At 47.7% G+C, this 17,118-nt stretch overlaps 1 protein-coding gene across 2 annotated transcripts in view; it reads left to right on the top strand.

Moving 5' to 3' along the window:
- The window catches only part of ACSBG1 (acyl-CoA synthetase bubblegum family member 1), a 64,611-nt gene extending 47,608 nt beyond the window's left edge, over positions 1 to 17,003 (top strand). For both annotated transcript variants that reach the window (XM_005560201.5, XM_005560200.5), the window contains 9 exons: positions 4,927 to 5,007; positions 5,101 to 5,250; positions 5,567 to 5,743; positions 6,762 to 6,943; positions 7,908 to 8,138; positions 8,874 to 9,091; positions 13,348 to 13,487; positions 14,030 to 14,273; positions 16,318 to 17,003. In XM_005560201.5, coding sequence (XP_005560258.1) covers positions 4,927 to 5,007; positions 5,101 to 5,250; positions 5,567 to 5,743; positions 6,762 to 6,943; positions 7,908 to 8,138; positions 8,874 to 9,091; positions 13,348 to 13,487; positions 14,030 to 14,273; positions 16,318 to 16,403 — 1,509 coding nt within the window. In that variant the 3' untranslated portion in view covers positions 16,404 to 17,003. The remainder of the gene's footprint in view (positions 1 to 4,926; positions 5,008 to 5,100; positions 5,251 to 5,566; positions 5,744 to 6,761; positions 6,944 to 7,907; positions 8,139 to 8,873; positions 9,092 to 13,347; positions 13,488 to 14,029; positions 14,274 to 16,317) is intronic.
- Positions 17,004 to 17,118: the final 115 nt, after the last annotated feature.

Raw genomic sequence — 17,118 nt, 5'->3', positions numbered from 1 at the left:
CTGTTGATTTTCTGTCTTCTTGCTCTATCAAATACTAAGAAAGGGAATGTGGAAATCTCCAATTATTATTGTAGACTTATCTATTTTTCCTTCCAGTTCTATTAGGTTTTGCTTTATGTATTTTGGAGCTCTGTTATTAGGCATATACATGTTTAGATTATTATGTTTTCTTGATAAATTAACCCTTTATCATTAAGAAATGTCCCTCCTTATCCCTGGTAATAATTCTTGTTCCAAAACTACTGTGCCTCAAATTAATGTAGGCACTCCAGGTTTCTGATAATTAATGTTTGCATGTATATATTTTTGTATTCTTTTAATTTTAACCTATCTGTGTCTTTATATTTAAAGTGAGTTTCTCATAGACAGCACATAGTTGAGTCTTGCCTTTTATCCAATCTGACAAAATTATGTATAAATCCACCATTTGGCTATTTTTTTATTTGTCCCATCTATTCTTTGTCCCTTTTCTTTTCTTTCCTGACTTTTTTGCATTTTTTATCTTGTTTTGCTTTGGTATTCCATTTGATCTCCACTGGCTTATTAGTTATCCTTTATTACTATATCAGTGTTTGCTTTGATTTTACAATGTGCATCTTTAACTTATCACAGTGTACTCTCAAATATAGCAGTTCCCATGAAATGTGGAACCGTACAACAGTATACTTCCACTTCCCCTCCCATCCTTTCAGCTGTTGTCATCCATTTTACTTCTATAGAGGTTATAAACCCCACAAACATTGTTATTACTCTTGCTTTCAACAGTTGAGTATCTTTCTTTCTTTTTTCTTTTTTTTTTAAGACAGGGTCTCACTCTGTCACCCAGACTGGAGTACAATGGTGCAATCATGGCTCACTGCAGCCTCAACCTCCTGGGCTCAAGCAATCCTCCCACCTCAGCCTCCCAAGTAGCCGGGACTACGGCCATGTGAGGCTGCAGTGAGCCGTGATTGCAACACTACACTCCAGCCTGGGTGACAGAGTTAGACCCTGTCTTAAAAACAAAAAAAAAAAAAAAAGAAAAAGAAAAAGAAATAATGAAAGACACTCAACTGTTGAAATCAAGAGTAATACCAATGTATTGTGGGGTTTATAACCTCTATAGAAGTAAAATGGATGACAACAGCTGAATTTTTGTATTTTTTGTAGAGACAGAGTCTTGCTATGTTACCCAGGCTGGTCTCAAATTCCTGGGCTCAAGCAATTTGCCTACCTCGGCCTCCCAAAGTACTAATATTACAGGCATGAGCCACTGCACCCAGCCCAGATGGGTATCTTTCAGAGAAATTTTTAAAGAAGGAAATAATATGTTTCATATTTACCCACATTTTTTGCCATTTCTGATACTCTGTCTTCCTTTATGTAGATCCAAGTTTTTATCTGATATCATCTTTTCAGCCTTAAGAACTTTTCTTTAATATTTCTTATAGTACAGGTCTGATGGCAATACATTCTCTCAGCTTGTCTTTGTCTGAAAAGGTGCTTGTTTTTCTGCTCATTTTTTAAGAGTCATTTTATCTGATTTAGATTTATGGGTTCACAGGGCTTTTTTTTTTTTTTTTCTTTCAGCACTTTAAAGATTTCATTTCAATGTTTTCCATTTGCATCTGGTTTTTTTTTTTTGAGACGGAGTCTTGCTCTATCACTCAGGCTGGAGTGCGGTGGCATGATCTCGGTTCACTGCAACCTCCGCCTCTCGGGTTCACACCATTCTCCTGCCTCATCCTCCCGAGTAGCTGGGACTACAGGCGCCCACCACCACGCCCAGCTAATTTTTTGTATTTTTTAGTAGAGACGGGGTTTCACCGTGTTAGCCAGGATGGTCTCAATCTCCTGACCTCATGATTGCCTGCCTCGGCCTCCCAAAGTGCTGGGATTACAGGCGTGAGCCACTGCACCCAGCCCATTTACATCATTTCTAACAAGAAGTCTGTGATATCTTATTTTCGTTCCTCTCCACATAGTGTTTTGTTTTTCTGGCTGCTTTTAAGATTTTTTTCCTTTTTCGCTGATTTTCAGCAATTTGGTTATGTTGTATCTTAAGGTGGTTTTCTTTGTGTTTATTCTGCTCAGGAGTCATTGAGCTTCTGAAATTGGTGGATTTACAGTTTTAATCCACCAATTTAAATTTGAAAATTTCTCAGACTGTTTTTCAATTAAAACAATTTTCTGGGACTCCAATTACATGTATGTTTGATTTCTTGATATTGTCCCACAGGCAATTTTTTTCCTTTTTTTTCTCTCTGAACTTTATTTTGAGACTATGTTTAAGGCTTTTTAGGCCAGGCGTTTAGATAGCCTTTACTTTAATGCCAATTTAGCCCCATCACTAAGACGTGACCCTTCTGGGTCTCTGCTTAATGACTGATGGGGTCCCTCCATGCTGGTGGGAGAAAACGAGCAATTCCTACATCAGCCGCTGTTTGACTTCCAGCCCTGGTCATTGGTCTTCCTCCAGCTTCACGGAGTTTCACCCTACGCATGTGCAGACGGAGAGCCAATCAAAGACCCTAAAATAATTTCTAGAACTCTTTCTCTATATAGTTCTCTCCTCTCTGGTATTCTGTCTCACAAATTCTAGCCACCTCAGCTTTCCTGAGTTCTGATCTTGGTCACCTCAACCCAGTAAGACAACTGGGTTCTGTATTCTCCTCTCTCTCTCCCTCTCTCTCTGTCTCTCCCCATCTCTGTCTCTCCCATAGCCCAAAAATTGCCCCTGGGCAGAAAGCTGGGGCACACTTAGAGGCTGACCTCATCTGTTTCCCTCTCTCAGGGATATCAGTCCTGAGCTGTCTGTAGTCCAGTATCTGAAATAAATTGCTTTCTCTCCAAACAAGATGGCCAATGTGTACACGGTATGGGCACTGGGACCCTGGGTGCCAGCTGGGGCCTGCTGGGCCCACCCAACTATTCTATTTGTCCAGTTTCCTAGTATTTACAGTGCAATGATGGATGTTACTCCCTTGTGATCAGAATCAGAAGTCTCAGGAATATATATTTTAGCAAAAAATCATGAGTTCACATTGATATTTCTGTTATTTCTATAACATTTCAAATATTATATTGTGAAGTTTTAGCTTACTTTTTAAATTTGTATTTAAATTTTATTCTTGTATTTCTTTTATTTTACCTTAAAATCTTAGTTCCTAATAGGATTAACATAATCCTATAGTATACATCAAATAATTTTGAAATAGTAGTATCAATATTATTACCAACAATAAGGCTGGGCACAGGAGCTCATTCCTATAATCCCAGCACTTTGGGAGGCCAAGGCAGAAGGATCTCTTGAACCCAGGAGTTCAAGATCAGCCTGGGCAACATAGTGAGACCCTGTCTCTACAAAAAAAATGTAATTATCCAGATGTGGTGGTATGAACATGTAGTCCCAGCTACTCGGGAGGTGGAGGCAGGATCATGGGAGCCCAGGGGTTTGAGGCTGCAGTGGGCCATGATCATGCCACAGAGTGAGAACCTGTCTCCAAAACAAAACCAACAAAACGAAACTCCAGAAACCAATAAGACTATTGCATATAATTTGAAATTCCTTTTTGCCTTTAGAGTAAGTACCACTAAGAAAGAGGAATCAAAGTACACTATTATAAAATTCCTTGATCTTGATGTAATTCTGTGTGTGTGTGGTTATGTTACTAACTTAGTATGTGGTCTAATTCATTTCTTTCTTTTTTTCTGCTGGTTCCTTGATCTTGGGCTAATTCATTTATTTCAGAGTGTTTTCAAGTTTTAGGAACTCATTTTTTCCCTTTCTAAAAATCTTTTAGTGATCCCCCCCACACACACACACAAAGATACGGCCTCACTATATTTCCCAGGCTGGTCTCAAACTCCTGGCCTCAAGCAATCCTTCTGCTGCCTCAGCCTCCCAAGTAGCTGGGATCACAGGCATATGAACCACCACACCTGGCTTCCTTTTACATATAACTTTATTTTTCAAATGGTTGAGACATTTACATGATTCCAAAGTCAAAATCATGTGAGATAACACTCAAAGAATTTTTGCTTCCATCCCTTTCTTCTTACCTTTATTCCCTCTTTGCCTATACATAGTGAATTCAATCAGGTTTTGGTTTAACCTTCCAGAGTTTCTTTTTTTGTTTGTTTGTTTTGAGACAGAGTCTCTCTCTGGAGTGCCGAGGCGCGATCTCTGCTCACTGCAACCTCTGCCTCCCGGGCTCAAGCGAGTCTCGTGCCTCAGTCTCCCAAGTCGCTGGGATTACAGGCATGCGCCACCACACCTGGCTAATTTTTGTATTTTCAGTAGAGACGGGGTTTCACCATGTTGACCAGGCTGGTCTCGAACTCCTGACCTCAAATGACCCTCCCGCCCTCAAATGACCCTCCCGCATTGGCCTCCCAAAGTGCCAGGATTACAGGCATAAGCCACCGCACCCAGCCTCTTTTTGTAAATATAAGTAAATACATGTTTGCATACATATATTTACATTGCACCCCTTTCTTACACAAATATAGTATACTATATGCAGATTGTAAACATTCCTTTTTTCACTTAATAATATATCCTAGAAACCACTCACTCTCTGCACGTAGAATTCTCTCCCTCTTTCCTCTCTGCTCTGCTCCTCTCCCTCTCTCTCCTACAGTCACATAGCACTACTCCATTGTGTGGCTGGGTCATGGTTTGTTCAACCGAGCCCCAGCTCGTTTGGTGGTTTTCCTCCAATGAGGAGCCATCCCCAGCCCCCTGGCTATCCCCACCTTTACTGTGCCCAAGTTCTTAGGTGGGAAACTACGGATGAAGGGTGGCAGTTGTCCTGCTGGGGTCAAAGGTCAGAGACGGGGCACCCAGAGACATTGGCTAAGCAGACTCACACAGGGAGATGGGGTACTTTTTAGAAGGTGACATTTCTCTTGCTGAAACCTGCTCTATTTTTCCTGTCAATATAGGTCTGGAAACAGTTGCCACATCTAAAGGCAGTCGTGATCTATAAAGAACCTCCTCCAAACAAGATGGCCAATGTGTACACGGTATGGGCAGTGGGGCCCTGGGCACCAGGTGGGTGGGGTCTGTTGGGCCCACCCAGCTGACCTAGCCTGCCTGTTCCCTGCATCTGGCTACAGATGGAGGAATTCATGGAGCTGGGGAATGAAGTGCCCGAGGAAGCCCTGGACGCCATCATTGACACCCAGCAGCCCAACCAGTGCTGTGTGCTAGTCTACACTTCCGGCACCACTGGGAACCCCAAGGGCGTGATGCTGAGTCAAGACAATGTAGGACAGACGCCTGGTGTGGGGGTGGGCAAGGGGGTTATGGGTGAATCTGGGCCATGGCTCTGCCCCAGTAGCCCCTGGGAAAGCTCCTTGGGCCCCTCTGCTCTAGGAGCTGGGATAGGTAGAACAGCCCATCAGTCTGTGGCCCAGACTGAGCCCAGCAAGGGGGAGGGGAGGCCTGTCCTAGGGTTTTCAGAGCCTGCAGAGATGCCACAGGGGGCACCACACTGGGGCTGGCCCTCAGGGTGGCCACAGTTGTGAGCACTGCCAGGGCTGGCTTGTGGACGCTGCTGGGATCCATCTACTTGTCCTCCAGATCACGTGGACAGCAAGGTACGGCAGCCAGGCCGGTGACATCCGGCCGGCAGAAGTCCAGCAGGAGGTGGTAGTCAGCTACCTGCCCCTCAGCCACATTGCTGCCCAGATCTACGACCTGTGGACAGGCATCCAGTGGGGGGCCCAGGTCTGCTTTGCCGAACCCGACGCCCTGAAGGTCAGTCTGCCTTTACTGTGCGTCCATCCCAGCCCGTGTGCCAGGCCACGTCCACGTGTGTCCATGGGCCCTGAGTGTGCATTTGTGTGTGTGCTGTTCCTGTGCATGTATCAGTCAGAATTCTGTCAGCTGCAATGGGCACAGCCTGACTCAAATGACCAAACAAAAAGGTAAACTGGGCTGGACGTGGTGGCTCATGCCTGTAATCCCAGCACTTTGGGAGGCCGAGGTGGGCAGATCACAAGGTCAGGAGATCGAGACCATCCTGGCTAACACGGTGAAAACCTGTCTCTACTAAAAATACAAAAAATTAGCCGGGCATGGTGGTGCGCGCCTGTAGTCCCAGCTACTTGGGCGGCTGAGGCAGGAGAATGGGGTGAACCCAGGAGGCGGAGCTTGCAGTGAGCGGAGATCGTGCCACTGCACTGCAGCCTGGGCGACAAAGCGGGAACCTGATGCCATTACATAAAGTGGAGTGAGAGTGGTTCATGGGACTTGTAACACGATCAAGGACGGGTGTCCTCAGACTATCACCAGATGGCTACAGCCCTTCCCTGAATCCCAGCCTCACAGGATATACCTGTTCTTGGGACCCTTATTTTAACTGTGAGGAAAACGTTCTCAGAAACCCCCCAGCCAGTTTCCCTCCACCAGCATCTCAGTATCCCAAAGTGTCACCTGTCTATTCTCAAACCAAATGCTGCCTAGGGGAATGGGATTCTTGTGTCTGAGTTAGACTCATGGAGAGTCGCCACGCTCAGGGCTGGGATGAGACTGAGGTCCTTCTGAAGCACTGGCTGCCTGACGGCTGCCTGACCACTGCCTGCCACCAGGGTTCTGTGAGCAAAAAGCGAGGCGACAACCATTGAGGAAACAGTATGTGCCATACCTTGTGTGCAGGTGTGTGCGGGTGCCCGTTGAGCATGTGTGTGCTGCCGGCATGCCTGGCTGGTGAGAGGGGGCCCCTGGGCCCCAGCTGCCCTGGACCCAACAGGGCTGCCTCTTCCGGTGTGAACAGGGGAGCCTGGTGAACACGCTGCGGGAGGTGGAGCCCACATCGCACATGGGGGTGCCCCGGGTGTGGGAGAAGATCATGGAGCGCATCCAGGAGGTGGCGGCTCAGTCTGGCTTCATCCGGCGCAAGATGCTGCTGTGGGCCATGTCGGTGACCTTGGAGCAGAACCTCACCTGCCCTGGCAGGTACAGAGGGCCCACGGGTGGGAGGCCTGGGGAGGCAGTGCACTGGGTCATAACCCAAAACACAGTGAGGGTCTGATAGGCCATGCCTGTCCCGGCTCCAGTGGGCCGGCAGCTCTGGAGACCCCATGCAGATGCCCCATCAATGACTGGGCTTGAGCTCCTATGCGTTTCCCAGGGCCTGCTGGGGAGAGTCACTCCACCTTTGGATTCTGACTGGGAGGACTAACTTGCTTTCTCTGAAGTGAAATTCACCTCCCTTGGAGCAGCTCCTGGCACAGTCTCCTGAGGTCTTCTGTCCTCAGTAGGTGGCCGGAGAAGGGGCCACAGTGATGAGGACTTAGCCTTTCCAGCCTTTTCAGCATCCCAAGTAACCCCTCAAATGTCTCACCCTTTCTTTCTTTCTATAGCTTTTAAAATTCCCACATAGTTCTATGGAGGGTCAGTGACATAAATCTGGCTTGGTTTCAATTTAGAAGTAGTTTCCATTCCCCATGTGTCTGTGAAACGGTATGTTTCATGAGATGTGTGTACATATCTGAGCATCCACAGTTTCATTTGCACAGACATGAAACATGAACATGCATGAACAAAGCAATTGTGGGCTTCACTGGGGTCCGACGTTTGTACATGTGTATACACGAATACATACTCCAAGTCTCTGTGCATGTGTGTTTTGTATGCAAAATGGCATGTGTCTTTGTTGTTGCCTGTACACCTGTACACAGCTGAATCTATTTGGCTTCCTGGTTCAAGACACATTTGCACACAACCATGTGCCTGCATACCTACATCTGCCTGCATGTTCATGGGCAGGTTCAATATTCAAACCAACCAAGTGGAACAGACAACTGGAATGGCCGAGCCAGGGTGTTCTCACTGAATACCACCCTTTTTGTGTGTGTGTGTGTGTGTGTGTGTGTGTGTGTGTGATTTCTTCCATGAACCATTCTCCCTGTCCCACCAGCGACCTGAAGCCCTTCACAACCAGACTGGCAGATTACCTGGTGCTAGCCAAGGTCCGCCAGGCACTGGGCTTTGCCAAGTGTCAGAAGAACTTCTATGGAGCAGCCCCCATGACAGCAGAGACACAGCACTTCTTCCTGGGCCTCAACATACGCTTGTATGCGGGCTACGGCCTCAGTGAGACCTCAGGCCCCCACTTCATGTCCAGCCCCTGCAACTACCGGCTGTACAGGTGAGGCTCAAGGCTGCCGCACACATGCACACCCATGCGCCCTTGCTGGTACTCCTTTGTGTCTGCCTGCTGAGTGCCCTGGGGACCACCTTCTCTTTGCAAGCCAGTTGGGTCCCAGAGACCTGGCCACTGGGCTATGGAGCCCCTGAGAGCCAACATTGCCCTCTTGGGCCAAGTCCCTAGCTTATCCTCCTCAGTCTAGTGGGAGTGGCCTCGGCCACTTTGTTGTGTGAGTCTGTGGTTGAAAACAGCCTGCACAGCCCAGGTGCCCCCTGAGCAGGGGTCTACCTCTGGAGCAGTTTTCCTCTGGCCCCTCCCTCTCATGGCGTGGGGTGTGCTCCAGCATGTTCTAGGAGAGTGGATGGCCCAGGGGCCAGCTAAGGTAGGAGTTGGGGGGACCAGGCCAGCCTCCTAATGGGCGGTGAGGGCAGTCAGTTCTGGGGAGTGATTTGCAGGATCATCAGTTATGATTAAATATCTCCTCTCCCTGCCAGCCTATCACAGTGCTCCAAGTTCTACATTACCATTTCATTTGTTCCTTCCTTCCTTCATTCCCTAAAACTCTTAAATTGGCTCTATCTTTCAGCTGTAAGTCCCCTGTTAAAATACAAAAGCCCTGTGAGGGGATACCTTCTAGCCATCAGTGAAGACTGAGCTGTTGGGACCCCGGCTCCCCAGTAGGGGCTTGAAGGAGACAGCTCCCTCTGACCAGTCTCCCGGCCCCTCCCTCGACAGCTCAGGAAAGTTGGTGCCTGGCTGTCGGGTGAAGCTGGTGAACCAGGACACAGAGGGCATTGGCGAGATCTGCCTGTGGGGCCGCACCATCTTCATGGGCTACCTGAACATGGAGGACAAGACGTGCGAGGCCATTGATGAGGAAGGCTGGCTGCACACGGGCGACGCTGGCCGACTGGATGCCGATGGCTTCCTCTACATCACTGGGCGCCTCAAAGGTGAGCACCCCAGGCCAGGCACGGTGGCTTATGCCTGTAATCCCAGCACTTTGGGAGGCTGAGGCAGGCAGATTGCCTGAGCTCAGGAGTTCAAGACCACTCTGGGCAGCACAGCGAAACCCCATCTTTACTAAAAACACACACAAAATTAGCTGGGCGTGGTGGCATGCACCTATAATCCCAGCTATTCAGGAGGCTGAGGCACGAGAATTGCTTGAACTCGGGAGGCAGAGGTTGCAGGGAGCTGAGATCGCCTCACTGCACACCAGCCTGGGAGACAGAGTTAGACTCTGTCTCCAAAAACAAAACCAAAACAAACAAACAAAAAAAGGCAAGCGCCCTGGACAGCTGCAGTGGGGTGGGGGCAGGAATTCCACTGCCACCACTGTTTATACCAGCTGCTGGTCTTGAGCCTTTATTAAGTGTCACGCACCTTTAGTGACATCATTTTATTTACTCCACTCTCCTATGGGGCACGTACTATTAACCTTAACTTGTTAATGAGGACATCCAGAGAGGTTAAGTAACTTGCCCAATGTCACCCAGCTAGTAAATGGTGGAGTTGGAAATCAGACCCCTAGAGAAACAAGGCAAGTCTTTCCAGAAGATTCAAGAGCATACATATTATGTATTTTTATATGCAACACAGATGTGATGGGGAATAGCATGCAAATTGGATATAAAATTTAAAATAAGACAAACTTCCCACAGAGACAGGTATAGTTGGGGATGCCTCTGTGGAAGGATGTTCTGCCTGCTTCACCCAAGTTGGTGTCATGCCCGCAGCACCCACGTGGGAATCCCGCACCAGGGCTTCATGGGGGAAACTGAAGCTGAGTGAGTGGGGAAACTACTTTGTGGACGTCATGCAGGCAGTGTGCGACCGTGCCCAGGCCCCAGCGGATGGCCATGGAGGCTCGGTAACCCCAGGGAGGGACAAAAGTTCGCGGTGGCGTTTGGGCCCTGGGATGTGCAGGCTGGTGAGCCCTGGCAGGTACCCTCCAGTGAGACCCCAGGAGTGACAGGTGGCTGCTTGGATGTGCCATGGGCGCCGCCTAGTGTGCCTCTTTGTGACGGCAGATGAGGGGGACCCACATCCCTGCACGGGGGAGGATAGTAGCCAGAAAACCAAATTCAACCAGAGCCGGCCCTCCTTTCAGAACTAGTATAGTGAGAGGTAAGGGTCCAAATAGTTTTTCTCCAAATACATATCCAACTGACATGGCATCCTTTCCCCATTGCCTTGCAGTGATACCTTTGTCCTTTATGAAGTGACTGTCTATGAGAGAGGTCTATGTGTGGACTCTATTCTGTTCCCTTAGTCTATTTGCCTATCCGTGCACCAATACCCAGTGTCTTAATTTCTATAGCTTTATGACAGGGCTAGATATCTGGCTTAGCCCTACAACCTTGGTTGTCTTCTTCAAGATGACCTTGGCTATTCTTGGCCATTTTCATTCCCATATGAATTTTAGAATTATTATATGTTTCTTCAAAAACTGGGTGGAATTTTGATTTTGATTTCATTGAATTTATAGATCAATTTGGTGAGGAAAATACATCTTTATAGTATTGTCTCTTCCAATTCACAAATATGATAAATCTCTCCATTTACTTGTCTTTTTTAAAATTTGTTATTATTATTATTATTTTTGAGATGGAGTCTCGCTCTGTCGCCCAGGCAGGAGTGCAGTGATGCGATCTCGGCTCACTGCAAGCTCCACCTCCCGGGTTCACGCCATTCTCCTGCCTCAGCCTCCCGATTATTTAGGTCTTTTTAAGTTTCTCTCAATAATGTGTTATTTATTTATTTATTTATTTATTTATTTATTTATTTATTTTTGAGACAGGGTCTCGCTTTGTTGCCCAGGCTGGAGTGCACTGGTATGATCTCAGATCACTGCAACTTCTACCTCCTGGGCTCAAGTGATCCTCTGGTCCAGCTTCACCCTCCTAAGTAGCTGGGACCACAAGTGCGAGCCACCACACCTGGCTAACTTTTTATTTTTGTAGAGAGGGGGTTTTGCCATGTTGCCCAGGCTGGTCTTGAGTTCCTGAGCTCAAGCCATCCTCCTGTCTCAGCTTCCTAAAGTGCTGGGATTATAGGTGTGAGCCACTGCCTCCATCCTATGTTTTCTAGCATAGAGATTTTTGCACATCTTTCCTTATATTTACTTCTAAGAATTTTTATGGTATTTTAAATAATATCACTTAAAAGTTTTTTTCAGCTCAGATGTTGCTGCAAAAACATTTTTTGTCTTCTATTTGTTTGCTGCTGGTATATAGAAATACAACTGCTTTTTGCATATTGGCTTTGTATCAAATGACCTTTTGTGGATCATTTGATCAGACCACATATTCAATCCAGTAGTGTGTGTATTCTTTTGAATTTTCTATGGACACAACGATATCATCTGCAAATGACAGATGAATTTTTTTCTTGCCGTATTGCACAGGTTAGGACCTCCAGGACAGTGTTGAATAGAAGTGGTGATAGTGGTCATCCTTGTTTTGTTCCTGATTTCAGGGGAGAAGCATTCACTATCTTATCATTAGTATGTTTGGCTGGGCACAGTGGCTTACACCTACAGTCCCAGTACTTTGGGAGGCTGAGGCAGGAGGATTGCTTGAGCTCAGGAATTCGAGACCAGCCTGGGAAACATAGTGAGATCCTGTCTCTATTTATTTTAAAAAAATTACTAAATCTTAAAAAAAGTATGTTTGCTGTAAAAATTTTTAGATGTTCTTTATCAGATTAAAGATGTTCCTTTCTAGGCTTAGTTTGCTAAGGGTTTTTAAAAATCATTTACTAATGGTAAAAGATGCTGGTGAGAATGCAGAGGGCGGTGGTGAGGAGAAGAGGGCAGGAATGAGGTAGCAATGATGAGGCATATGTGAGGGAGGCTGGGTTTTTGTCTTCCCACATTTCCAGAGTCTGTCTTTTCCTCTTCACCTGACTTCTGCTGTCCTAGACAAACCCTGATCATCTAGACACTTGCCATGGCTTCCTCTCTAGCCAGCCTGCCCCCTGAATAACCACTCTTCACCGCAGCTACCACAGTATCCTAAAACTTTGATCTCACACCATTCAGTGATTCCCACCTACCTGCCCACAATCCAGCTCCTGAGCCAGCACTGGAAGCCTCTGAGATCTGCCCTGCTACTCTCCAGCCTCTGCCTCACTTGCTACCTGCAGTTCCCTTAAGGCCTGTGAGCTTCTGCTTCTGTCCTGCCCTCTGCCTGCCAACCCCATTCATGTTCACCATACAGCTGGGCCTGATGCTTCCCTGCCCTGGCCCTGCAGCCCCTGTGCCTCCCTCTGTCTCGCTGCCCCCCTGCACTGTGGGCTCCTTGCAGCCATGGACAGCCTTGTTCTATTCTGTGCCTGATGTCAGCACAAGACCTGTGCACAGAATGTGGCCAACTAATCTTTGTTGAATTAGATAGAAATGAGGGACAGGAGTACAGTCTCACTAAAATTAGTCAATGTGCATTCGTTAAATTTATTTTATTTAATTTATTGCCATCTAGCCTAGAAGTAAGCCATCATTACTATCAGAGAACAGCAGGCTAGGGCACTGAGTGCCTGGCAGTCTGTTGGACAGAAGGAAAGAAGGGGAGAGGACCTTCCAGGGAGAAGGGCGCAAGCAAGGGGAGAGGCATCCTAGCAGGGCAGGTGAGAGCATGGGCTCTGGAACTGGACTGGATTTAAAATCTTAGCTCTGCCACTTACTAGCATGTGAGCTTGGACAAGTTACTGAACGTCTCTGTGCCTCAGTTTCCTCATCTGCAAAACAAGAGTGTCTGCTTCATTATAGGTTTATTGTGACAATTAAATGAATTACTGTATGTGAAGTGCTTAGCATGGTGGTGAGTGCTGTGTGAGTGACAGGGATGGTCACTTTGCTTAAGCAAAGGCAGGGAAGGGAAATGACACGGGCTATTTGGGGGCAGGAACTGGGGCTGGCAGAAGGGGACATGGATGAGATGCCTGAGCAGGCTGAGTCTTGGATGACAAGCTGAGGAGAGGGAACCCTGGATGAGCATTTGTCGTTGGGGTGCTGCCAGCAGCCCCCCAGCAGGTGTGAGTTGCTTTGGAGGGCCTGCCACTGCTTCTTGGCTCCCAGAGAGGGGGCGTCTCCAGCTGTGCTGCCTGCTGTGCTGAGGTTTCTGGGCTGTGGCTAAGGCTTGGGTTGTGGTTCAACTGGGGCACCTGGACTACATTCTGTGCCGGGGGCCTGGCCTTGCCTCCCCAGAATTAATCATCACAGCTGGTGGGGAGAATGTGCCCCCTGTGCCCATCGAGGAGGCCGTGAAGATGGAGCTACCCATCATTAGCAACGCCATGCTGATTGGGGACCAGAGGAAGTTCCTGTCCATGCTGCTCACCTTGAAGGTGTGTCTGGGGGGCTCCGGCTCAGAAGGAGCAGCCAGTGAGGGGGTCTGTGGGTCTGGCTGGCAGCCACATTCAGCACAGGGGACATCCAGATCTCATGGCTTCATTTTGGAATGACTCAAGTCCATGCTGCCTGCACTGTTGGAGCAACTGTGGCATGCGGAAATTCCTTCTGTCCCACATAAGCCACCGTGATGATCCTTTACATGTTACTGGCACTTTCCCGTTTACAAAGTGCTGCTGCCCTCCCTCGTTGCTCTCTGCAGGTACTTGAGCCCCAGGGTGGTAGACAGGCAGGAGTTATGGTCCCTGCTTTACAGACAATAACGTCACTGACCGAGCCCTTCTAATTATCAGACCACTGCTCCTTCCACAATAACACGAGGCTCAACACAGTAGCAGCTACTCATTCTAGAACCGTCTCTTTGAAACAGAGCTCACATGATTCACACCCTTGCCGACAGCAGTAAGACCTCCTCTAGGACCAGGGCTTACATCTTGTGGGGTAAGGCTTGGTCCTCATCTGATCTCTGGCTTTTCAGTGCACTCTGGACCCAGACACCTCTGACCCGACTGATAATCTGACTGAACAAGCTGTGGAGTTCTGCCAGAGGGTGGGCAGCAGAGCCACCACAGTGTCTGAGATCGTAGGGAAGGATGAGGCCGTGTACCAGGCCATCGAAGAGGGGATCCGGAGAGTCAACATGAATGCTGCAGCCCGGCCCTACCACATCCAGAAGTGGGCCATTCTCGAGAGAGACTTCTCCATTTCCGGTGGAGAATTGGGTAGGTTTTTTTCTTTTCACCGTTGCAACGGCTGTGTGGGAAGGCAGAGGCCAAGGCAGTGCCTAGGAGGTGCCCGTTATGAAGCAGCCATGGCAAGAAGGTCATGGCAGGAATCTGGGTGACACCCATCTACTTCCTGTTGGAGGACACTGACGGCTCCATGCATGGGCTTGTGGTTATGTGGAACCTGTTGAATGTTTAAGATATGTGCTAGAACTTTCTTTTTTTTCTTGAGATGGAGTCTCGCTCTGTCACCCAGGCTGGAGTGCAATAGCATGACCTCGGCTCACTGCAACCTCCACCTCGTGGGTTCAAGTAATTCTCCTGCCTCAGCCTCCTGAGTAGCTGGGATTATAGGCGTGGGCCACCATGCCCGGCTAATTCTGTATTTTTAGTAGAGACATGGTTTTTCCGTGTTGGTCAGGCTGGTCTCGAACTCCCGACCTCAGGTGATCTGCCGGCCTCGGCCTCCCAAAGTGCTGGGATTACAGGCATGAGCCACTGCGCCCAGCTGATATGTGCTAGAACTAATCTGAACATGACATTTAACTTGGCCTTGACTATGGGACTATTTTCCCCTAAAATCACAATGGAACTACCAGGCCAACACTAAGGCCCTGTTAGTGTTCAGGCTGGAGTCATGTGGTTCTAGGGGTGAGACTACTGTGATCTTCTGGAAAGTCAGCTTGTGTGATAAAGGGATAAGGCTGTTCCGGAGCACTGCCTACGGAACCAGGAGAGGGCTCTGGTGCAGCCTCAGCTGAAGTCACTCTTGGCTGTAGCCAAGAGATGTTCATGGGGTGTTCATGGAACAGGGGAGGTAGAAATGGTTATGCCAGTGTGATTCCCTCAAATTCATTAAGGCTGAACCCAGATGCAATTGTCTACAGCAATGCTGAGCTGCAATTAAAGACCTTGAGCTTATCTGGCTGTCTGCTGCCAGCACACTGAATGCAAGGTCAGACAGAGAAGATGTCCTCGCTAAGTAGTTAATACAATGATTTTAACGCAGAAAGTTTCCAGTTACACAGTCAAAAGTGAGTTAGGCACTTTAAGCTACCCAGGACCTCAAATCAGAGCTCTTTCAACCTTGTTTTTGAGGTGGTAAATCAAGTGCAAGAAAAGGAATTAGGGGAAGACCTCTCACAAAGACCACAGCAGAGGCTCCCCATAACCTGGACGTCCCCTGGCCCCGTCACAACCATCAAAGCATAATGTTGTATGAACATTCACAAAAATGCAGAGGTGATGTGTACTAGTTATCTAATACATTGCTGTGTAACAAATGACCCCAAAAATGTAGCCGCCTAAAGCAATAAACATTTATTATCCACATTTCTGTAGCTCAGGAATCCAGGAACAGCTTAGCTGAGTGGTTCTGGCTTGGCTCTCATGGGATTACAGTCACTATGAGCCGGGTGCAGTCACTTGCAGCTGAGGGTCCACCTCCGTGCTCACTTACATGGCTGTTGGCAGGCCTCAGCTCCTTGCTGGCTGCTGGCCAGAAACCTGTGTGTGGGCAGTGGGCCTCTCATGGCTTCCTGTGTGTCCTCACAACATGGCAGCCGGCTTGCCCAGGAAGAGTGGTCCAAGAGAAAGCCCAAGACAGAAACTTAGTCTATTTTTTTTTTATTGCTTCAACAATTTATTCATTCAAGAGACGGAACAAATAAATCCATTTCAGAGAAAATGGACTGAGGATCAAAACTGGGTGCAGGTCAAGGATAAGGCAGATGTAGCTTATACCACCTTCCTATGTATATAAAAGAAACTGCAGTCTTTTATAACCTATTCTCAGAAACGACATACCAACCCTTCATCTATACTCCACTGCCCACAACCAGCGGTATAACACAGGAGACTACACACAAGCCATGTGAATACCAGGAGCCATCACTGTCTTGGAGGCTGGCCACTGACTGTCCTGATTATCTGGCTTAATTCCTGAGTTATATATAGGACTCACTGAGTGTGAGTCTTTACCACACACATTCTCAGAATTCTCAGAGAATTTCTCACTCATTTCTTCTCATTTCCCTTTTAGGTCCCACGATGAAACTGAAACGGCTCACAGTTTTGGAGAAGTACAAAGATATCATTGACTCCTTTTACCGAGAGCAAAAAATGTAGTCAGGGCCCATGCTTGCAGTTTCTACAGAATAGAGGGCAGGCGTTCCGAGCCTCTTCCTGAGCCCCAGGTCTCTTCAGTCTGGACACAGGCATTTCTGGCAAGTCTGTTAGATCTCCAGGTCAGGGCACAGCACTGGCTCCACATTTACCAGGTCTTACGCCAACAATAGCTGACAATTCCGACAAGCTTCACGTGTGGGTAGTTTTAATTCAGTTTAAGTATTGCTTTTTGTTCAGGTGACAAATGAGGTCAACTCTCCTTCCAGAACGAAAGGGCTGATAATTTTTGGCCTTAGTTCCAGGTAGATTAAAAAGCTGCTAGCTCACATACAGGACAGCCAGCAGCAGGCTGTGGAGGGGGTGGGAGGGAGATGGCTGATACTGCTCATGTGCGCTGCAGGAAAAGAATCAGTTACAACTTACCTAGCGACCTGACTTACTCTGGAATCGCGGTGGACATCGCCAACCTGTTATTCCATTACCAGGCACTCCTCTGCCACACACATGCCAACTGACTTGATGCTTAATAAAACTGCTGCTGCCGATTTGATTCTATTTAATGTATAATTTGAATATTAAACCTTTTAACAGAACTGTCAACAAGGACCTGATTTTTTTGTCAATTGAGCAGGTGGGACCAGTGCAGACAGTAGTGGGTATTTAACTCACAGGACTGTGCACAGCAGGCGTGCGAGTGACCATTAGTGCCCTGGAA

The sequence above is a fragment of the Macaca fascicularis genome, chromosome 7, assembly GCF_037993035.2.
Source record: "Macaca fascicularis isolate 582-1 chromosome 7, T2T-MFA8v1.1".
Classification (NCBI taxonomy): domain Eukaryota; kingdom Metazoa; phylum Chordata; class Mammalia; order Primates; family Cercopithecidae; genus Macaca; species Macaca fascicularis.
The sequence above is the reverse complement of the archived record's forward strand: the minus strand, read 5'-3'. Positions and strand labels throughout refer to the sequence as shown.